General features: G+C 45.3%; 2 protein-coding genes across 2 annotated transcripts in view; both read right to left on the bottom strand.

Annotated features, from left to right (window-relative positions):
* Positions 1-9883, bottom strand: part of nipsnap1 (nipsnap homolog 1 (C. elegans)) — a gene marked incomplete at both ends in the record, with an annotated part of 40148 nt that extends 30265 nt beyond the window's left edge. The window contains 6 exons of the mRNA XM_084308097.1: positions 1185-1325; positions 1831-1901; positions 2000-2094; positions 3385-3430; positions 5986-6113; positions 9867-9883. Coding sequence (XP_084164223.1) covers positions 1185-1325; positions 1831-1901; positions 2000-2094; positions 3385-3430; positions 5986-6113; positions 9867-9883 — 498 coding nt within the window. The remainder of the gene's footprint in view (positions 1-1184; positions 1326-1830; positions 1902-1999; positions 2095-3384; positions 3431-5985; positions 6114-9866) is intronic.
* A 209-nt stretch (positions 9884-10092) lies between these two features.
* Positions 10093-24302, bottom strand: part of lrrc74b (leucine rich repeat containing 74B) — a gene marked incomplete at both ends in the record, with an annotated part of 98379 nt that continues 84169 nt past the window's right edge. The window contains one exon of the mRNA XM_084308096.1: positions 10093-10131. Within this exon, the coding sequence (XP_084164222.1) occupies positions 10093-10131 (39 nt within the window). The remainder of the gene's footprint in view (positions 10132-24302) is intronic.

Here is a 24302-nt window from a genome sequence, read left to right as displayed (position 1 = left end):
CAAAAAGTTTACTTTATTGAAGAGAATATGTGTTCCATTCTTAAAGTTACACACTGATTTTCTGACTTTGGAACACATTTATTTCAAAATGATGGGATTTAACTACTTATCATTCCATTTAGTCACTACCGAAATGATCACATCACTACCGAAACTTTACCATATGTTTCGGTAGTGACTGTTTCGGTAGTGACAATTCCGGCTAACTTTGAGCATAACTAAAGAATGCTAGCAAGCACATGGCTAGCATACACATCTTTGAAGAGGTGTACACACATAAAAACATAATATTCCGCACGAAACCCCAACAAGTTTACTTAATTAAAGAGAATATGTGTTCGGTGGTGACAATTATTAAAGTTACACACCGATTTTCAGACTTTACACACACACGTAATGAGTTTTTAACTTTGCAATACTGTATACAGTCCATACTGTATGTAGTGTTCGTCATGACTCATGTGCTCTTATCAAGAGCCAAGGAATTTCACTCCTTTGTGCTCCGGCTACAGATGGTGCAAAACGCTGCGGCACGACTCCTGACTGGCACACGGAAGCGTGAACACATCACACCTGTCTGTCCTACCCGCCCTTCACTGGCTTCCGGTCCAATGCAGGGTTGATTTTAAATGGCTATTGATAGTTTTTAAAGCCCTAAATGGCCTTGCCCCTCCCTACCTGACAGATCTCCCACACCCTGTCCAGAGCTCTGAGGTCCTCTAACCAGATGCTCCTGGTCGTCCCCAGAGCAAAGGCTTAAAACCAGAGGCGACCTAGCCCTTGCTGTGGCTGCCCCGCGCCTAACAGTCTACCTGCTAACATTAGGTCTGCCCAGTCACTTGCCACTTTTAAATCGCTGCTAAAAACACATATTTTTCAGCCGGGCTTTCTAAATCCCTTGTACAGAGTATCCGCTTAGTTTTAATGCGATTTTGTTTTAAATTGCTTGATATGGTTTTTAAGTATAGTACCTTGATTTTTATGCAAATTGTTCAGCACTTTGTCAACTGCTGTTGTTTAAAATGTGCTATACAAATAAAACTGACTTGATGCACACATGGATGATGTCGATGTGACAGATAAAGCCTGAGTCATGAAATGTAATTATTCTCTCTTCTTCTGGGGCCCCATGAGGCCACAACAAGGTCATGTGGGGACACCCAGGCGCCGCTCTGAACGACCACCTTGAGTTTGTAGGAGCGCAGTTCATAAATGTTGGGTCCGGGTCTAGGCAGCGGCTCATTCCAGAAGCTGAACTCCAGGAGAAGTTGATTCCGTCTTGAAATCAACATCTTAGCCCTCACCTTCCGAAACGCCAAATATTCCTTCAGAGGGAGAGACGAGGGAAAAAACATGAATATACTTAATGCTTATTAAGTATTTATTACATTAATATAAAGTCAAATTAAACATGTTCCTCTCCACTAGGGGTAACAGTACTGTATATTTGAATACCGTTTATGTCACAAATGTATCAGTACTAAATACCTATATGTCCCTATGCCATAAATGTCATGTATGTTGTGTATGTCATAAATGTCTATATGAATTGAAAATGGGGGACCCTGATGGAAACAAGACAAACGTCTTTCTCAGGTCTGCATCCCCTTAACAATTGTGTGTATTGAGCCGTACTGTATTGTACCCATTCTGCAATCTGTTAAATAAAGTTTTCATTCATTCATTCATTCACGGGATGCTTTGATTGGACTCAATTAAGAAAATATCAATGTCTTAGTTATTCATCGGGTCAACATGCACTTTATATTTGCCATCCTTCTTTATAGAGAAGTGAATAATTAAAGGCAATTAAAGCAATTTATTTCTCACCTTGTTATTGTTCAACTTGTTCAGGCATTCGGTCAGGGCTGGGTAGCCGCCTTTGTACCGCCACAGGTGCACTGCGGAAGTGAGACAGCAGATGTCGCTGTTGCACCTTTATAAACCCCGACAAACCATCATCATCTTTTGCAGGTTTTTGTGCAGCTGACGTTCTTACCAGCTTGGTCTTGGTCTCCGTACCAGGTGTTCCAGCTGCCCACCACCTCACAGGGGTAGTCTGGCTCGAGACTCAGTCTGTTCTGCACCTCAACCCTAAGTTTAAAATGGTATGACTTAGTAATACTAAAAGTATTCAGCAACACACATAGCACATAGTCAAGTTTGTCAATAGGACAATCTAACCCCAGCATTAAATAAGGGGAGTGCTAAATATGACCAGGATTCCTTTGCCTCAGGAGTTCTGTCAATATATATGGCTCCACCTTCTCCTACCGCTAAATGTAAGAGGAGGATGAATGTCAAATGTGGGGCTGCGTCGACAATCAATGGGTTACTACTGACTTTGTTGAGCCACAATATGCTCTAGTTCTCACACCCAAGAGAACGTTTATATTCTCTAATATTCATAACACGTCTGAACCACAATTCAAAACTCATTTGGGTGTAAGAGAGCTAACATTTTATGGACCAACAAAGTTAGGGCCCCAACCATCGTCTATGAGGCAGCCCCAGGTTTTACATCCTGATGACATCACAGATCACAGGGTTCTCTCCCTGATCTGGTGCGTCTGCCTGACCTCGGTTTAGAGGAAAGGATCTTTGCATGCCCATGATTAGGTCTGGATTATTATGTGGCCAGATTAGGTCTGGAATATTGCCTTTACATTTACGTTATGTTGGCACTGAGCAACAGGATAGGCGTTGTCATTTATGTGGGTGAAATTACATTGAAAATGAAATACATTTTGTTTTATACTGTCCTCTGCATCGTGTTCAGAGAAAGGGTTTAATTGATAAGATAAACAGTGAAGATCTTGATTATTTAAAAATAGAAGACTCTAAAATAAGAAAGGAAATATTTACCTTTGTGGGATTATTTAGATGACGCAAGAAAACAATGTTGTATAAGCTTCTGCATTACATTGGTTACCTCAAGTTGGTATTATTATTATTATTATTATTATTATTATTATTATTATTATTATTATTATTATTATTATTATTATTATTATTATTATTATTATTATTATTATTATTATTATTATTATTATTATTATTATTATTATTATTATTATTATTATTATTATTATTATTATGCTGAGTTTCTGTGAAGACTGTGTCTTATATGTTGCTGTCATTGCGTGTCATGTAATGCCATGTGGGATGGCCCGTTTAGAGGGTATGACATACAAATAAAACATCATTGTATATTCAGAAATATTGACAGAATAATACTGAATATATGGCATGGAAATAAATGGTTGATATTCCTTTTAACCCTTTCTGTAGTGTGATAGTAAAGGGTTAACCCTTTGTCGTGTGGCAGCAAAATGATCATCAAACAGAATGGTTCCATGCTGAGGCGAAAGCGAGAACACTCACTCTAGACTGTTATACGCGTCCAGACACTCCGGCTTCACGTTGTGAACTAGAGGAAGAGCACGGAACAGACATTATCACCATCCAATCAACCGACCTCAAATCCTGCCCTCCTTTCTTGATTGAAATTTGGATCAAGAAAAGAGATAGATCCAATTGTTCTAATTTTAGACTGTAATTGAGCAGACTTCTATTATGGTTAAAGGTGCTATAGATCAAAAAAAAATCCAGCCACTAGATGTCTGAACTAGCTACTTCATTGTCTCAACATATTCCGGTTAGGGGCACTAGCTTAGCGTTAGCTCCATCATCAGTGCCACAGACAGGGTCCTGTCTGACAGCCTCCTGGAAGACAGCAAGGAGGAGGACACTTATAAGTTCCTAATATGAAAATATGAAAATGAGGAGTGAAAGACCCTATTATTAGCCTACTGAAATCACATTGTTCATCCATTCATCAATACAAAAATGTTTGGGGGAAAAGCAATACTTTTATTCCGCACCTTTCTAAAAGCCCTGTGGATGTATTCTTTTTTCTAATGATTGCTCTCCATAATTTTTTTTTATCTATAGCACCTTTACAGTAAGTAGTACAATTTCAATAGTAGACTAATGATACAGAAAGTCTTCAAATGAAGCCGTACATGGTATAATGTAGCCTACTCCATAACAACATTGAAAATGCTTGTTGACAAGTTTTTCCACAACACTCCAGATGAGATGATCGCAGTAATACACATAATGAAAGTAAACTCAACGTATCATGTGAAATGATACAGGTCACAATGAATAGATAATACACTGGCATAGTGTAGCAACATGTCACAGTTCATACTGTAGAATAGATCATACACTAGCATAGTAATAATAATAATACTTTATTTGTATAGCGTAGTGTAGCATACCATGATGCCACTGTTGCAGGCACTGAATAACATCGTCACAATGCGTCCTTCAGCTCTGGTGCTACATTTAGTTCTCTCCGACTTCCCTGGGGCCAGTATGCATTAAATTATGGTAATTATTTCTCTGTGTTGCCGCGGAGATACGCTCAGCATCATATAGGATGCAGAGTGAAAACGTTTAATTGGATCAGATTCAATCCAACGTGGTGTGATTGTACTGCGCTCGTCTGCATTTGACCCGCCGCAACCCCTCGCTGTGGAGTAAATAAGCTCACTGTCGGAACTCGGAGCGCACATTTCCCAATGGAAGAATACACTATAGCCTATATATTCAGGGCTGGTCGAAGAAATATAATGATAATCACAACCTTTTGAATGACATTCATCCCATTTAACGTGAGGGTAATGTAAGGTGTGCTATCAAACCAAGACTGTGCTTCTCAATTGACATTCCCTCAAATATTTCAGATTTAATTTGGTGAAACTTGAGTTAATACAGTATGAGCTTGACATTGTTTCTTTAGACAACAGAATTGTGGGTCACAATATCGTCATTTTGTCACAATGAGATGCCACTGAGACGAGGATACAGAGTGATGCTGAGCTCTACACCACTGAGACGAGGATACAGAGTGATGCTGAGCTCAACACCACTGAGACGAGGATACAGAGTGATGCTGAGCTCAACACCACTGAGACGAGGATACAGTGATGCTGAGCTCTACACCACTGAGACGAGGATACAGAGTGATGCTGAGCTCTACACCACTGAGACGAGGATACAGAGTGATGCTGAGCTCTACACCACTGAGACGAGGATACAGAGTGATGCTGAGCTCTACACCACTGAGACGAGGATACAGAGTGATGCTGAGCTCAACACCACTGAGACGAGGATACAGAGTGATGCTGAGCTCTACACCACTGAGACGAGGATACAGAGTGATGCTGAGCTCAACACCACTGAGACGAGGATACAGTGATGCTGAGCTCTACACCACTGAGACGAGGATACAGAGTGATGCTGAGCTCTACACCACTGAGACGAGGATACAGAGTGATGCTGAGCTCTACACCACTGAGACGAGGATACAGAGTGATGCTGAGCTCTACACCACTGAGACGAGGATACAGAGTGATGCTGAGCTCAACACCACTGAGACGAGGATACAGTGATGCTGAGCTCTACACCACTGAGACGAGGATACAGTGATGCTGAGCTCTACACCACTGAGACGAGGATACAGAGTGATGCTGAGCTCAACACCACTGAGACGAGGATACAGAGTGATGCTGAGCTCTACACCACTGAGACGAGGATACAGAGTGATGCTGAGCTCTACACCACTGAGACGAGGATACAGAGTGATGCTGAGCTCTACACCACTGAGACGAGGATACAGAGTGATGCTGAGCTCAACACCACTGAGACGAGGATACAGAGTGATGCTGAGCTCTACACCACTGAGACGAGGATACAGAGTGATGCTGAGCTCAACACCACTGAGACGAGGATACAGAGTGATGCTGAGCTCTACACCACTGAGACGAGGATACAGTGATGCTGAGCTCAACACCACTGAGACGAGGACACAGTGATGCTGAGCTCTACACCACTGAGACGAGGATACAGAGTGATGCTGAGCTCTACACCACTGAGACGAGGATACAGAGTGATGCTGAGCTCTACCAGACCTACACTGCATCTTGTACAGGTTGCTGGTCTCCCTCTTTGACAGCAGGTTGGAGTGGGCATCTTTTCTGGCATCCACTCTGCGCACAAACAAAGAACGGAACCAGCCCTTGTCGCTGCTCTCTGAAAACCTCCTACACAAAAACAAGAGATGACAAGTTTCTTCACAAAAGGCTCAAAGGGAACTTGCACAAAAACAAAATATATAAAGAACGGCTTGGAGCGAGAATCACGGAGATGTGGAGAAATATGCATAACTGTAGGAGGTGACTGACTCACTGTCCAACACTGATGCTCTGGATGTTGTCACATAAGCAAGGTTAAGTATTCTTTTTCTCCCCATTTTCTATTTTTCTCCCATCCCAATTTCATATTGTCCAATTCTTCCCTCCACTGTCTTGAACGTTGCTAGACTATGCCTCCCACTGGTCGGTTGTAGTGAGGACAGAAGCCTTGCATCACGTGTCCCCTCCGGTACACGAGGAGGCAGCCTGTTGCATCTTTTCACCACAGCAGCTCGAACTCTCAGTGGCGAGGAGTAACGCGTGGGAGGCTCACGCTGCCCCTGCTACTTCCTGCTTCCGCCGCATCACCCAACCGACCTGTAGGAGTCGCTGTCCACAACGTCCAATCCCCACCCACCGGCTTTTCCCAGCCTCTAACACTTGCCAATTGTGTTAGTATGAACGACCGGCCAGCCGGTAGCAACGCCGAGAGCTGGGCTCGAACCCAGCGTCTCCTGCGTTGGAGGCGAGCGCCTTGCCCACTGCGCCAATCAGCCGCCCTCAAGGTATTTGATTTAATTACTGTATGTCACTGTGAGGTATAATCTGCTCTGGTGCCACAGGAGATAACAGAGAAGATCTTTATAACCAATGGGTAAATGCGTCTTGCAGTCAGCAGATGGAAAAAAAACATTCACCAGAAAAAGAAAAAAATTATCATCATTTATATCATTATCAACCATCGATGAGAGTAGATTAGGCCTACCAGTACACACAGTATACTTAATATCAACAAACTTGCTAATCATCATGAGAGCCAAACGTTGGCACGTTTGTTTAAATGGTCTAAATGAATTGGTTAACTTTGTCCTGAAGATCTCTGTATGTTCTGTTGTTCCATTGTGTCAAAGCAGGGTTGTAGGGCTATTTAAAGCAGTCATGGGCAAAAATACATAAAATATAACACATCACAGATACTCCTGTTTACCAAAGTAACTACAAAATGCTGGTGGATGTAACCTTAATTACCATTACTATTTTAAATTGTCAAATGCATATTTGTAATGGTGGTGATCGCCCGATGTCTGCACACAAAACTAAATCCTAGCTATATTGGGGGGGGGGGGGGGGGGGGGACCACAAAAAAAACAATAGGTTTGAAATCAAAAAGCTACTGAACTGTAGAGCGTCTTATTGCTGCGGACACATAATTCTCATTTCACGCTATATAGGTTTTGATTCTCCCAAAGCTAGATCATGATGCCAAGGCATGAGAGGAGTCATGAGATGTGTTAGAGATTAGATGGGCAGGGTGTCCTGGCATATGACCATCGACCCTTTTCAGTCTCACAGATTCATATCATGGCTGGTAATAATACACATGTCAGGAGTATCACTGCAAGAAGAGATGTGTTAAGACTTGTGAACAAATAGCACCAACGACTTGCTACCTGCCTACTCTCTCATACAGCTCGGAACTAGGCAAAATCTGCACCTGGCTCGCTGACAACAAACTATCATTACACCTGGGTAAAACAGAGTCCATTCTCTTCGGTTCAAATAACAAACTCAGCAAGGCCGACGGCTTCTCAGTTACAGTGGGTGACAATATTGTCACAAGGAAAGATGAAATGACATACCTAGGTTCCATCCAAGAGGCAAATCTTTCCTGTGACAAAATGGCATCCAATGTAGTAATAAAAAAAAGTCAACCAACAAACTAGATTCTTGTACCGGATCTCCTCTCTGGTAAACAAGAATACCCTGAAGACTCTGGCAGGAGCACTCATTCAAGGGTACTACGACTATGCTTGCACCTCATGGTACCAAAGCACCTCAAAGGCGCTAAAAACAAAATTACAAACATCACAAAACAAACTGGTCAGACTACTGCTTGACCTTACTCCTAGAACCCACCTCACCCCTGCCCACTTTGACAACCTAGGATGGCTTAGAGTAGACGACAGAGTACAGCAACTTGCAATGGGCCTGGTCTACAAGATACACTACACGACTAAGGTACCCATGTACATGTCATAATACTTCCCAAAGGTCAGTGAATACCACGACCACAACACCAGAGCATGTTAAACCCAGATTTCGGCTCAAACAAGGGACTAAACACGTTTCGCAATTATGCCACATCAATGTGGAACGCCCTACCCACAGCTGTAAAGGAATGTGAATCACTACCCACTTTTAAAACCACTCTCAAGGAGCACCTACGGGAGACTGCAATTCGAAACTGGTCCCTGTAAATGTCCTAACCCAACCCAACCCCCTAACCCAGGGGTCGGCAACCTGCGGCTCCGGAGCCGCATGCGGCTCTTTAGCCAATCAGCTGCGGCTCTCTGGTAAAAAACAATAATAAAAAAAAAAAAAAAAAATTAGTTTTTTTACTTTTTTTTATCTCTTATTTTGGAGATCGATGTCTGTGACACTGAAATGAAAAAATATTTCATCAACTAAAATATTTAGTAAACTAAAATATTTCATCAACTAAAATATACAGTACGTCACACCCCGCACCTCTCCCTGCCGTCTGCAAGGACTCTTGAGTTTCCAACCCCCCAGTAAGCTAACCATGGATAAATCCAAAAAAAGGAAAGTCTGAGGAAAATAGAGGGTTTAATTCAGCGTGGACAGATTAATTTGCTTTCACAACTAACGATGCAGGCTTACCTGTATGCCTGATATGTGGTGAGAAATTTGCGAACAACAAAAAATTTACTTTTTATTTTATAGATTTTCCACAAATAAGGGAAGGACTCAAATAGAGCTGCATAGTTCAGCGTTTTATTTCAAAGTAGGTCTACACATGGTAGTCTTTTTTCAAAGTGGACTACTTTTTATTTGATAAATGTTCCACAAATAAGGGAAGGACTCAAATATACCTGAATAGTTCAGGGTTTTATTTCAAAGTCGGTCTACAGACACCAGTGTTTTGTCTCCTCTTCTGTGTTTTATAAAAAAATTGGTCTACACAGCCTCTTCATAAGTTTGAGGTTTTCCGTTGTTATAACAGGTAAAAACAGCAATATAAAGTCAAACATCTTCTTTTTGTTGCTTTATAATTCCATTAATGCAACAAACTGTGTGCTATAAGTATAAAGTATAATAAATCGCAAATTACTTTGGGTATGCAATTGTCAGGCATTTTATGCTAAATGTGGGGTATGCTTGGGGATAACTACTGTATATATAAAACATTATACACTGTGTTATCTTCATTTTAAGGGTAAATTGGTTTTGCGGCTCCAGAGGAATTTTATTTTGTGGGAGGGGGGGGAAATGGCTCTTTTGATAGTAAAGGTTGCTGACCCCTGCCCTAACCCAACCCCCCCCCCCCCACCCACCAAACCACCTCCAATGTAGTAAACACCTTGGACTGTGGCACATTGATTGAGGGTTAGGCCAACTACCTGTGTGTGTGTGTGTGTGTGTGTGTGTGTGTGTGTGTGTGTGTGTGTGTGTGTGTGTGTGTGTGTGTGTGTGTGTGTGTGTGTGTGTGTGTGTGTGTGTGTGTGTGTGTGTGTGTGTGTGTGTGTGTGTGTGTGTGTTTATGGGGAGGGGGATGCATACAGTGTTTCATCACAGACATGTTGGTTGGCAAACAACAGTTGATTGAAATCAACTACAAGTTTAATTTTATTAAATCGTTACCGTGGCCAACGCGCCATATTTGGGTGGCAAGACGTCATGAGATCGTCGAGAATGCTTTGTGGATATGTCTACAGTCTACTACTATACAGTATGGGAAGTTACAGTAAGCCTGTTGTTGGACAAAGATCATAGGCCCTGCTAATTATACATTTTGGTTTGGAAAACTGTCCGGTTGTTTTCATAACTTATGTCATATTGATCGGCACTGTATACTGCAGTTAATTATTCACAGCTCAAAGACGAAACAGCTGTGTAATTCATTCCACTTGTGGGAGAAATCACACATTTGCCAGATGTGAGATGCAAGGGAATGCAAAATATTGCAGGCAGCCGACGTTAAAATCACAGCATTATTTTACGCACATGAACCAATCAGTCAAGTCAACCTTACTTAAAAGGTGTCTTACCTTGTGATGTGCTGCAGATTTACACAATACCTGTATAATAATTGGCCCTTTGGCCACGCAGTACACGGCGTCGCCATATTCCTCTGAAGAACGTTCTCCCGGGGGGAAGCCACCAAGTAGTGTCGGGAGGTGAAGACATGAGGTAAACACAGCGCTGTGGTTAATGTTTAACACGCCTATCATGATGACATGACTGCACATTCCTTATAGCCAATATCGGGATGGCGGAAAAAATATGAGGATACAGTACCCAGTTATCAATGCAAAATATTCGACCATCAGACTTGCAAACCTGATTAATTTATAATTGTATTCAATAAAAAAGACCTTCAATAACATTCATAATTCTCACACAAGGCACATTTTTTTTAAAGTCGCTTTTTTACAGAACCAATTAATTGAGTAAATACAGTAAGTTGGAGCAGGACTCATTAAAGATGTTTCATCGCCATTCCAAGTCCAACTTCACTTGTTGCTGCTAATACCATATCCAGGTCTTACTCTAAAAAGAGATCATTGATCTCAAGTGACTACCTGGTAAAATAAAGGTTAAAACGACACTACACTACAGTCTGCACAGCTGTTCTCCATCAACTAATTGCATGTAGGCACAGTATTAAGTGCATGGTCGACGTTCCACTGTCAAACACACACACACAGTATATATAATATATATATTTAATTTCAACCTTTATTTAAAATCGTAAGCTTCCGAGGTTTCCCTCATTTACAGAAACGACGATTGTACAAAATGTAAAAAGTATATAATACAAACAATATTCACAGAAAATTAAACACCAGAGTAAAAAAATAAACTTTTAAAATAATTTAAAAATATCAGCTAAAACAGTTACAGGTAGTCACACAATGGTCTGAAATCATACGTTTAAACATACCAAGGGAAGGGAGAACCTCCAATTTCAGAGAGAGTTGAAGGACATTCCATGAATTAGAGGCATCAAAGGAAAAAGCTGACTTCCCTAGATCAGAACAAACTTGAGGGACCCTAAGAACCATCCAGTCGATCGAGTTGAATAGGTTCCAATATTCCAATCTAACAGTGAAGAGATATAAACAGGTTGTTTACCAATAAGGGCTTTAAAAATAAATAAATAAATACCAGTGTTTGTTGCGCCTTTCTGTAAGAGAAGGCCAACCCACCCTATCATACAGGACACAATGGTGAGTATCATATCTGTCACCAGTAATAAACATAAGAGCTGAGTGATATGCAGAATCCAGAGGTTTAAGAGTTGATGCCGCAGCATGCCTATAAATTACATCACCATAATCCAAAACTGATAAGAAGACTGATTCAACGATTCTTTTTCTACTAAATAGAGGAAAATTTGATCTGTTTCTGTACAGGAAACCAATTCTATGTCACAGTTTAGAGGCAAGATTGTCCACATGGAACTTAAATGTAATTTTCTTGTCAAGCCACAGGCCAAGATATTTATACTCAGTGACTCTCTCTATACAAGAGCCACTGACTAGATATACGCACATCATCAAAGTTAATATTTCTGGCTCTTGAAAACAACATAAACTTTGTCTTACTAGCATTAAGAACCAATTTAAGACTAGCAAGGGCATCCTGTAATCAGGGGTTCTCAACCTTTCTGCTGCCAAGGCACCCCTGTCCAATAAAATATTCCAGGGCACCCCTACATACGATAAAGACTTTTCCAGTCCTGTCTTTTTTGCTACAATGATGACAAAAGTGCAGCACGGGATGTCCAGGTAGGAGGTGTACTGGAGCGGAGGTCCTGGGCAAGAGAACAAGGGTTAGGACAAGGTACAACAATGAGGACTTGGTTGCAAGGCTTAAGTGGTCCGCACACGGCGAGCGACCGACGTCGCCTGGCGATGCGATCGTCTGTCGCTCAACAACAATCGCCTGGCCCCCCACACCAGAGGCGACCGTTCACAGGTATAATTGTGTCGCTCTGTCTAGCTGGGGGTGTGGTTACTTGTTTCCCCCCAGAGGGAAATATAGGACGGACCGGATGTTAGTTTGTTGTGAAGCTAGCGTATTAGCAGGTAGCTGTGTTGTGCTTTACGAGGGAATATTAACCTGTAAAACCCATATTGAGCTGGAATTGAACCACCATATATACGAATACAACCTCTCCTCATTATTCCTGACATTACTGTATGACTGATCGCTACAATAAGTTCATTACCACCGATTGGACAAGTAATGTTATGCACCTGCTGAGAGGATGTTTTTTCACTGAAGACGCAAACTGTTCTGTTCTCAACCATCATTTTCTTTGGACAATAAACCTTATAAACTACATCAGCTGCAGCCTGGACATTAAACTCTGTCAACACCCACAACTTCTTTTGTTACCCGAGTATAAAAACACTAGTAGGTGCATCGTGGCGCATTGCTCATTTATTAGTTAATGACAAGCGGCCACTATAGCTTCTCCAACTAACGTTATTTATTTAAATTGTTCCTGTTAATAATAATAAACATAAGTAGCATGGTAATAATACGTAGGTTATTGATCAATGAATGTATTGATAAATTAATGGTGTACAAATGATACACCAGTAGAAGTCATGTTATTTCCTCTTTGTCCTTGCTGTGTCGCCTGCCGTCGCCTAAAAAAATAGGATCGAGGCGATTTTTAGCGAGGCGACAGAAATTGCTGCGCGACCGTTGCTTCAAAATCTCCTGCCGTGTGGGTTCTCTCATTCATAGCAATGGAGGCAATAGAATTCTGTCGGTCGCCTCGCTTAAAAAATCGGTCGCCTCACAAAAATCGCTTTAGATTTGTCGTTGTACCTAGGAAGCTAGTTTAACACTCCGACAAGGGTAGGACAGGATCTGTAGGTTGAAGTACCATCTCGTTGATGAGGGGATGAGTCACAGCCGTGTTGATTGATGAGCTGGCAGCGTGTGAATCAGGGGAACGGATGCTGCCCATATTAGGGTGTGAGAGGATAAGGGGTGAGTGAGGCTTCCGCCGTGAATGTGGGGGAGGAGGAGGAGTGAAGAAGGCTCTCGCCGTGATTATGACATTGTCTCAATGTTGTCTGTAAAGGGGTTCTTTATCCAGAGTAACTTGGTGATCCTTTTCTGCGTTTTATTAAATAATGATTTTCAGTTTTTGAGAAATGGTCAAACTTATTATGGTATTTTCATGGAAAACAGTGCAGCTGCAACAGATTTTTTCTGTAATCATATAAAAAAATATATATATATTTATTAGATGAAAAAAACGATGAAAAAAAAACGAACACAGATTTGAGGGCGAATAGAGTTACGAGGTTTAGACAGATGATTGGTTTAATGCTTTCCCATTGTGTAGACTTTGTAAAACCACACACACATGGAGGATGATCTACTGAGTTGATAAAAAAGAAATGGAGTTATGAGGTTTTGTCCCGCCAGCAGCGATATATATGTTGTTAAGAAATCTCAAGGCAGCTCTCTGAGGCACCCTAGTGTGCCGTGGCACCCCCGTTGAGAACCGCTGCTGTAGAGCATAAAAGGAAAGTTGCAATTTCTCAATGGCCAACTGTACAGAGTCAGCAATACAGTACACAATTGTGTCATCAGCATACAAATGGGCATGACATCCATACAAAGAAGAAACAATATCATTAATATAAATTGTAAAAAGGACAGGACCCAAAGCTGAACCTTGTGGCACACCTTTAGTCATGGTCATAATATATATATATATCGGAAAAAGTTCGGAAACGTTATTTCGGTTAATTATTCCTCCCCTTTAATAATACCAATTGGTATTGTATTTTATATAGTTGGAAAGCCTGATTAGTCACCTTTACAACTTGTAAGGAGCATGTATTCCTGGAATGAGCAACACAGCTAACCCGTGTGGGCAGCGGCTCAAAGAAATGTGCCAAATCCAATATTCTTCTGTTGGTATTCACTCTCGTTTTGAGTTGTTTGGGGGATTGGATCAGCTTGGGCCTGCTGTACGTGCCAGAGTGACCAACGCAACCATGTTGGCTGACTTGTGGCAAATCCTGGTTGAGGAATGTGATGCCATCCCACAGCAGTGTGTGACCAGGCTGGTGACCAGCATGAGGAGGTGCCAAGCTGCGGGACTGCATATGGATCTTCCACATGCTACTGAGGTCCCTGACAGTGTAAAATGAATAAAGTGTAAAATGGCCAATGAATGAATGAATGAATGAATGAATGAATGAATGAATGAATGAATGAAAACTTTATTAACAGATTGCAGAATGGGTACAGTACAGTACAGCTCAATACATACAATTGTTAAGGGGATGCAGACCAGAGAAAGACTTTCGTCTTGTTTACATCAGGGTCCCCCATTTTCAATTCATCGTAACATATATGACATACATGACATACAGATAGACAGTACTGCTACATCTATACATTTATGACATACCAGATTTGCAATTACAGTACTGTTTGTGATACAAAAAGAGTCCAGAAAGAAAAGAGTATATACTGTTATGGTTTGATACCGACCCCAAACGCACGACACAAGAGAGTAGGAATTCAGAGTTGCCAAATACGAGGGCTTGTTTATTTGATACTAAATATAAAGAGTACAGGAAAGGCAAGTCAACAAGACAGGTACATAGGACAAGGGGCAAAGTTCTGCTGCTCTGCAGCTTCTCCCGTGATGGTAGTCTTGGGGATAGCAGGTGTTGACGTCTGAACCGCTCTGCAGAATTCTCTCGGCAGAATCTCAGATGTGTTGCGAGACCGAGAGAGGGAGAGAGGGAACGAGTCAACACAGTGCAGTTTGAACGAGCAGGAGAACAGGGTGAACAATTCTTCGTGTAATTTAAACACAGTGAGCACAATTCCAAAACAGCCCAAGTGAATCTCTTCGTGTAATACACACAGTGAGCAAAACTCCAAACACAGTCCCAGTGAATATCTTTGTGTAATGTACACACCGTTAGCAAAAATCCAAACACAGTCCCAGTGAATATCTTCGTGTAATATACACACAGTTAGTGAAGTCCAAAACAATCCAATAGTGAAATAATATCTTCGGTGTGAGCAACACACAGAGGGAGATGGAAGGTCCCAAAAATATTATCCCATAAGGGAACAAGCAAAAATAGAAAAGCTGGGTGAGTGACTGTCTGACAAAAGGTGGTAGTCTTCAGTGTAATAGTTACACACGAAAAACGGAATAGATCAAAACAGTCAATAAAAACTCACCCAGACGTAATGCGTAATGGTGCTGGAACAAACAGCGGAGCGAGGGCGCGCCACGGGAACAGGTGTCCAAGGGAAGGCTTCTTGGAAATTCCTGGAGATAGCACAAGGAGCAAAAGCAGCAGCAGCAGCAACACGGGGAAATGCAACCAGAGAAAAATCAAGACGATCCAACAAACTTAGAGTGGAGAAACGGGGTATAAATAATAAGGGATCGATTGATTGAAAGGCAGTGACAGCTGGGGAATGTGATTGAAAAGCGTGCGGTCCTGAGAGAACCAATCAGCGACGTCTCTGATGACGTCACTGGGGAGAAGCGTGTGAATGAGGGAATTGAAATAATTAACAGAAAAACAAATGAAAACAGAGCGAGGGTGGTTAAAGGAACAGAACGAGTGAGAGAGCAAGGACAGAAACCTCACAGTACCCCCCCCTCCACGGGAGCCACCCGGCGACCAGGCCGACCCGGTTCGTCAGGATGGGCTCGATGGAAGTCGGTGATCAAGCCGGGATCCACGATGAGCTGCCGGGAGACCCAGCTACGCTCCTCAGGGCCGTAACCCTCCCAGTCCACCAGGTATTGGAACCCCCGGCCCCGCCGACGAACGCCCATCAACCGGCGGACCTGCCACTGGGGGTGACCATCCACCAACACGGGAGGCGGCGGATCAGGAGCTGGAGGCATAAGGGGACTGAGGGAGACGGGCTTAACCCGGGAGACATGGAACACGGGGTGGATGTGCATGGATGCAGGAAGCTTCAGGCGCAGGGCCGCCGGACTGAGTACCTTTAGGACCTCGAAAGGCCCGACGAAGCGGGGGTTGAGCTTCTTGGCCGAGGACCGTAACGGGAGGTCCTTCGCGGAGAGCCACACCCTCTGCCCAGGGCGGTAAGTCGGTGCAGGAAACCGACGCCGGTCGGCACCACGACAGGCGCGCTCAGATGTTCGGAGCAGCGCGGTCCTGGTGATCTCCCAAACTCGTCGGCAGCGGTCGAGGTGGACCTGCACGGAGGGAACTGCCACTTCCGTCTCCTGTGTGGGGAAAAGAGGGGGCTGGTAGCCCAGGGAGACCTCAAAAGGGGAGAGGCCGGTGGCGGAACTGACCATTGAATTGATGGAGTATTCAACCCAGGGAAGGAAACGGCTCCAGGATGCCGGTCTCTCGGCTGCCACACACCGAAGAGCTGACTCTACGCTCTGGTTCATCCTCTCCGTCTGCCCGTTTGTCTGGGGATGATAGCCAGAGGAGAGACTGACCGTTGCCCCCAACCCTTTGCAAAAAGCCCGCCATACCTGGGAGGTGAACTGGGGCCCCCGGTCAGAGACGATGTCCTGGGGAAAGCCATGAAGGCGGAACACGTGGTGCGTCAGGAGGTCCGCCGTCTCGGCCGCTGAGGGAAGCTTGGAGAGGGCCACGAGGTGGACCCCCTTGCTGAATCGATCCACCACGGTCAGAAGGCAGGTGTTCCCCTGGGAGGAGGGTAGACCAGTGACGAAGTCGAGCGCCACATGTGACCATGGACGGCTCGGAATGGGAAGTGGCTGCAAGAGCCCGGAGGGTGCCTGGTGAGAGGCCTTGCTGCGGGCACAGACCGCGCAGGCCAATACGAACTCCTTGACGTCGTTCCGCATGGTGGGCCACCAGAAACGACGAGCCAGGAAGGAGAACGTGCGATGGACGCCTGGGTGGCAGGCGAACCGGCTGGTATGGCCCCACAGCAGTACCTGGGACCGGACAGAGTCGGGGACGAAGAGACGATTCCTAGGGACGTTGCTTGGAGCACGATGGAAGCGCAGGGCACGCCTCACCACACCCTCGATGCCCAAGGTGATGGCTCCAACCACTCGGGCCTCCGGGAGGATGGGAGAAGGGTCCTCAGAGGGTGGAGCCCCCTTGGAGTGCATCCGGGACAGGGAGTCGGCCTTCGTGTTGCGGGAACCGGGGCGGAAGGTCAGCGAGAAGTCGAACTGACTGAGGAAACTGGCCCATCTCGCCTGCCGACCGTTGAGGCGCCTGGAAGCGCGGATGAACGTCAGGTTCTTGTGGTCCGTCCAGATGGTAAAAGGCTCCTCGGCACCCTCTAGCCAATGACGCCACTCTTCCAGCGCAGCCACGACCGCCAGCAGCTCCGGATTGCCGGTGTCGTAGTTCCTCTCGGTGGGGAGGAAGCGACGCGAGTAGAAGGCGCAAGGATGCACCTTCTGGTCTGAAAGAGAACGTTGGGATAGGACAGCGCCCAGGCCAGAATCCGAGGCGTCCACCTCCACGATGAACTGTCTCTTGGGGTCAGGGTGGAGCAGGATAGGGGCGGAAGTAAACCTTCTCTTGAGGGAGCGGAACGCAGCGCATGCCGCTGGGGACCAGTCGAACGGCAGAGCGGGGGAGGTCAGCTTGGTAAGTGGCTCCGCCACTTGACTGTAGTTCCGGATGAACCTTCGGTAGAAGTTGGCGAACCCGAGGAAACTCTGTAACTCCTTCCGAGTGGTGGGTTCTGGCCAATCCTCCACAGCCTGGATCTTGCGAGGATCCGCTCGGGTCAAGCCCTTCTCAACGATGAAGCCCAGGTAGTCGACGGAGTTGGAGTGAAAACGGCACTTCTCCGCCTTGACGAAGAGCCGATTGTGGAGGAGGCGCTCCAGCACACGGCGGACATGCAGGATGTGTTCCTCGAGGGTCCTGGAAAAGATGAGAATGTCGTCCAGGTACACCACCACAAACACCTCCAGCATGTCACGGAGGACGTCGTTCATGAGTGCCTGGAATACCGCCGGGGCGTTGGTGAGGCCGAACGGCATTACAAGGTACTCGTAGTGGCCCCTGGGGGTCTTGAAGGCGGTCTTCCATTCATCGCCCTCACGGATACGGACAAGATGGTAGGCACTTTGGAGGTCCAGCTTGGTGAAGAACGAGGCCTGGGTCAGTGGCTCGAAGGTGGAGCTCATGAGAGGTAGGGGGTATTTGTTCTTGATGGTGATCTCGTTGAGCTGACGATAGTCGATGCAGGGTCGCAGGTCCCCATCCTTCTTACCAACAAAGAAGAACCCGGCCGCCACCGGGGAGGAGGAAGGCCGAATGAGTCCTGCTTCCAATGACTCAGAGATGTAGAGATCCATCGCCTTCTTCTCCGGGACAGTCAGACTGTAGAGGCGGCTGCCGGGAAGGGGAGCCCCTTGGCGGAGGTCGATGGCGCAGTCATAGGGGCGGTGAGGTGGAAGGGCCTGAGCCCTGGTCTTACTGAATACCTCCATGAGGTCGTGGTACTCGGGAGGAATGGACGAGGGGTCCGGGGGCAACTCACCAGCCGGCCTCCGGGGCGGGGGACAGGACGCCGCCTGCAGACAGCGGGCGTGACAGGAGGAGCTCCAGCCCCTGATGGTACCGGAGGACCAGGCGATGTGGGGCTCGTGCAGCGCGAGCCAGGGCCTACCCAGGACCACCGGGACAAGGGGGGATTGGGTAATGAGGAACTGGATTCTCTCGACGTGGTTCCCAGCGATGGTCAGCACGACTGGGCCGGTGCGTTGAGAGATGTCGGCCAGGCGGTGTTGGTCCAACGAAAAGATCTCCAAGGGCCTCACAAGGTCCTCAAGAGGTATGTTGGCTCGGGTGGCAAACTCGAAGTCGAGGAAGTTCTCGTCTGCCCCAGAGTCGATGAGGGCCTCCACCGTGGCACGTTGGTCCCCCCAGGTCAGGGTGACGCTCATCAGATGGTCAGGTGGTGCGCGGCGCTGGGAATGGGGAAAACGGCTCACCAGGATCTCCCGGGGTCTCGGTGAGCCTGATCTTTTGGCCGGGTAGGGCAGTCGGCGATACGGTGTCCCGCACCTCCGCAGTAGAGGCAGAGACCGGACCTGAGCCTTGCCTCACGCTCCGCCTGGCTCAGATGAGAGCGTCCCAGCTGCATGGGTTCCTCCTCACGAACCGGACGGGGAAGCCTGTTACCACCAGTAGTGTTGGGGACGGGGCGTCCAGGAGTCCGGGGTGCTTCAGGAGGTAACAGTCGGGTCCTCTCGCGCCTTCTCTCCAGGAGGCGTCCGTCAATACGGATGACAAGGCTAAACAGCTCCTCGAGGGAGTCGGGCAACTCCCGGGTAGCGAGCTGGTCCCGGACTGCGTCACTGAGCCCCCTCAAGAAGGTTAGGCGAAGAGCAGGTTCGTTCCATCCACTCTCCACCGCCGCCAGTCGAAACTCCATGACATAGTCCGTCACCCTGCCGCTCCCCTGTCGGAAGGTCCCCAACCGGGCTCCAGGGTCCAGACCTCGGGCTGGATGGTGGAACACTCTGCGGAGCTCCGCCACGAAGTCTGGGTAGGAAAACAAAAAATCTGCTTCCATTGCCCAGGAGGAAGTGACCCACTGGGCAGCATGGCCTGAAAGTAGGTTTGTTATATAAGCCACTTGGGACCCATGAGCAGAAAAACGGCTTGGTTGATGACGGAAAACCAACTCACATTGCATGATGAATGTGGCACACTCCTCGGGATTACCGTCGAACAGCCGTGGGACGGAGAGACGGGGTTCCCGAGATGCGAGATCTGCTGGGGCTGCGGGGAATGTTCCTGAAGGGTGTGAGAGATTAAAGGTATTAACGGTGTCGCCCAGCGAGTGAAGCTGAGCGAGAATCTCGGACTGTTGTCCCGCCATAGCGGCCATTGAACCCTGCATAGGCAGGACCTGATCCCTGAGGTTCTGCACCGCAGCCGCAGCCCGCTCTAATTGGAGACTGTGATCCCTGGTCAACTCGACTTGAATTGCAAGTGCAGTTCTGACCCTCTCTGTGTCGGCTGGGGTCGTCATATTGGTTGGATCGTAATGTTATGGTTTGATACCGACCCCAAACGCACGACACAAGAGAGTAGGAATTCAGAGTTGCCAAATACGAGGGCTTGTTTATTTGATACTAAATATAAAGAGTACAGGAAAGGCAAGTCAACAAGACAGGTACATAGGACAAGGGGCAAAGTTCTGCTGCTCTGCAGCTTCTCCCGTGATGGTAGTCTTGGGGATAGCAGGTGTTGACGTCTGAACCGCTCTGCAGAATTCTCTCGGCAGAATCTCAGATGTGTTGCGAGACCGAGAGAGGGAGAGAGGGAACGAGTCAACACAGTGCAGTTTGAACGAGCAGGAGAACAGGGTGAACAATTCTTCGTGTAATTTAAACACAGTGAGCACAATTCCAAAACAGCCCAAGTGAATCTCTTTGTGTAATACACACAGTGAGCAAAACTCCAAACACAGTCCCAGTGAATATCTTCGTGTAATGTACACACCGTTAGCAAAAATCCAAACACAGTCCCAGTGAATATCTTCGTGTAATATACACACAGTTAGTGAAGTCCAAAACAATCCAATAGTGAAATAATATCTTCGGTGTGAGCAACACACAGAGGGAGATGGAAGGTCCCAAAAATATTATCCCATAAGGGAACAAGCAAAAATAGAAAAGCTGGGTGAGTGACTGTCTGACAAAAGGTGGTAGTCTTCAGTGTAATAGTTACACACGAAAAACGGAATAGATCAAAACAGTCAATAAAAACTCACCCAGACGTAATGCGTAATGGTGCTGGAACAAACAGCGGAGCGAGGGCGCGCCACGGGAACAGGTGTCCAAGGGAAGGCTTCTTGGAAATTCCTGGAGATAGCACAAGGAGCAAAAGCAGCAGCAGCAGCAACACGGGGAAATGCAACCAGAGAAAAATCAAGACAATCCAACAAACTTAGAGTGGAGAAACGGGGTATAAATAATAAGGGATCGATTGATTGAAAGGCAGTGACAGCTGGGGAATGTGATTGAAAAGCGTGCGGTCCTGAGAGAACCAATCAGCGACGTCTCTGATGACGTCACTGGGGAGAAGCGTGTGAATGAGGGAATTGAAATAATTAACAGAAAAACAAATGAAAACAGAGCGAGGGTGGTTAAAGGAACAGAACGAGTGAGAGAGCAAGGGCAGAAACCTCACAATATACATTAGGCGTAGAAACTGTACATTGGATTGGGTAGGTGGGGGTGGGGGGGGACTGTACATTGGAGGTGGTTGGGTGGGTGGGGGGGGGGGGGGGCGGTGGGTAGGAGTGGGGGGGGGGGGGGTTGGGTAGGAGGGGTGGGTGGGGGACACTGTACAACTGTACAAACAACACTGTACATTGGATTATTGACAAGACCATACTTGGTAATTTACTGTACATTGGAGGGGGTTGTGTTCGGACATTTACAGGGGCCAGTTTCGAGTTGCAGTCTCCCTTAGGTGTTTTTTGAGAGTGTTTTTGAAAGTGGGTAGTGATTCACATTCCTTTACAGCTTTGGGTAGGGCGTTCCACATTGATGTGGCATAATTGCGAAACGTGTTTAGTCCCTTGTTTGAGCCGAATCTGGGTTTAACATGATTTGTGGAGCTCCCTCTGGTGTTGTGATCGTGGTATTCACTGACCTTTGGGAAGTATTTTGTCATGTACATGGGTACCTTGGTCGTGTAGTGTATCTTGTAGACCAGGCCCATTGCAAGTTGCTGTACTCTGTCGTCTACTCTAAGCCATCCTAGGTTGTCAAAGTGGGCAGGGGTGAGGTGGGTTCTAGGAGTAAGGTCAAGCAGTAGTCTGACCAGTTTGTTTTGAGATGTTTGTAATTTTGTTTTTAGCGCCTTTGAGGTGCTTTGGTACCATGAGGTGCAAGCATAGTCGTAGTACCCTTGAATGAGTGCTCCTGCTAGAGTCTTCAGGGTATTCTTGTTTACCAATATGTGTCGTTTCGTATTACTGTGGGAGAGTGCAATCATCCAATCCACCAAGCAACTCAAAACGAGAGTGAATATCAACAGAAGAATATCGCAGGGGATTTTGGCACATTATTTTGAGCCGCTGCCCACCCGGTAAGCTGTGTTGCTCATTCCGTAAATGCATGCTCCTTACAAGTTGTACCTCGTTGTAAAGGTGACTAATGAGGCTTTCCAACGATATACAATACAATACTAATTAGTATTATTAAAGGGGAGGAATAATCAGCCGAAATAACGTTTCCGAACCTTTTTTGAGAAGTTTATAATATACAGATATGTACAGACTAGAGACAACATTCCAACTGAGTTGAACAACATTCCACTTGAGTTCCACTATATACACAGTATTATATGTATTTATATATTTATATGTATGTTTATACAACAGGTACATGTAGGTCCGACCACGCATTGTGATTGGTCGAGAGCGCTCTAAACCGCAAGTATATTCATGATACACTCACGGTTAAATCACCATAAATTAGGGCTGACCCCTATTAGTCGATTAGTCGACTAATCGGTCGAAAGGAGCCGTAGTCGACTGCCAACCTCTTAGTCGAATACAAAAATATATATATATATATTATAATTTTTTTTATCATTCTTTCCAAAAGAAAAGAGGCCTAGAAGCATGGCTAACGCTAATGGCACGCATACCAGAGGCTAACTGCCTACGAAAACAGGCACAGAGGCACTGAAAGAGGATTTCACCCATCTAATGAACACACTAGACTAGACAAATATCAAGATGTATCCATCAGTGGACCAATTGCATGCTTTTGCAGAGGACAAGAAGCCTTCAGTCGACTCCTTCAGACATTAAGCACCCCCCACAGCCCAAATGGAATGATAAAAAAAATATATTATAATAATAATAATATAATAATATATAATTTTTGTTTTGTTTTTGTCGACCAATAGTCGACTAACGACAAATTTTGGCCAATCATAGTCGACCATCCAAATCCTTAGTCGGGGACAGCCCTACCATGAATATACCACTGCGCTGGCTTTAGAATGTTGTAGAAAGTTTCAACTGCCATTCATCAAACGGAAACTGTCAACATGACCTACTCCGTGGACATTACGTTTGATTTAACGTACCCGTTATCTATAAACAAGTGGATAGATATAGAGTACGGGCCTACATCTAATGGTATTCATAAAAACAGTATTATTAACGTCACGTGACCAAATGCGTCCACATTTTTATAGGATTCTATCACATTTTCATAACAATAGCGAATATAACTTACCCTGCGCCGTTTTCATTGAGGTTTCTTACAAATTAACGATGTTTTATTTGTCCTTTATATGCGGATAACATTCAAATCTTAAATTGTACCATTATGTTCCCGTTTAGACAACAAACATAATGCTAATGATGCACTTTTGTTAAGATAATTGGGTGACCATTCTCGATCACTGTACTCAGGTCCCATTAATAGTTTAACACTGTTCAGATTGCGTTTTCCTGATCCGGTGCTGACCAGTGACCTGTGACCTGTGCTAAAGGTCTTGGGAATTGTATTCATGTTGTAGTCATAACATTTTCACCTTTTAATTTTAAACCAATGCTGCCATCTACTGACAACAGAAAGTGTTGTGTAAGTTATAGTATAACGTCAACTTGAGAGGCTACCCGCACTTCCGTAAACACCGTCGCCCAAAACACATTCTAGAGATTCACACTTTTTACTGGTACATAGGTTCATATCTAATAGTCTTTAGATGACTAAATATAGATGAATACTCATGAAATTTGATATATATATTCTAAACTAAGTATAATTTCACTTCATCTACCTGTCGACATGAAATTCCCAAACGCTGACGGTAAAAAAAGCCTGAATGTCGCGCAAAATGGGGTGTGAACGAATTTGGTCCCAGACAATAAGAGTGACTGAGATTGGTCTATGTTCCGTTAGACATGCCAATCCAACGAAAGATGAGCTGGACGCGCTGGAGAAAAGCCGCTATGAATCCTTCTACACCACCAAGTCGACGGCCTGGGCATTGAACTGGAACTGTCCGAGGTGCTGATGACTTTTTCCGACTTTCG

Source organism: Notolepis coatsorum (assembly GCF_963971535.1).
Source record: "Notolepis coatsorum genome assembly, chromosome: 2".
Taxonomy (NCBI): Eukaryota; Metazoa; Chordata; class Actinopteri; order Aulopiformes; family Paralepididae; genus Notolepis; species Notolepis coatsorum.
This window is presented reverse-complemented; position numbering and strand designations above follow the sequence as displayed.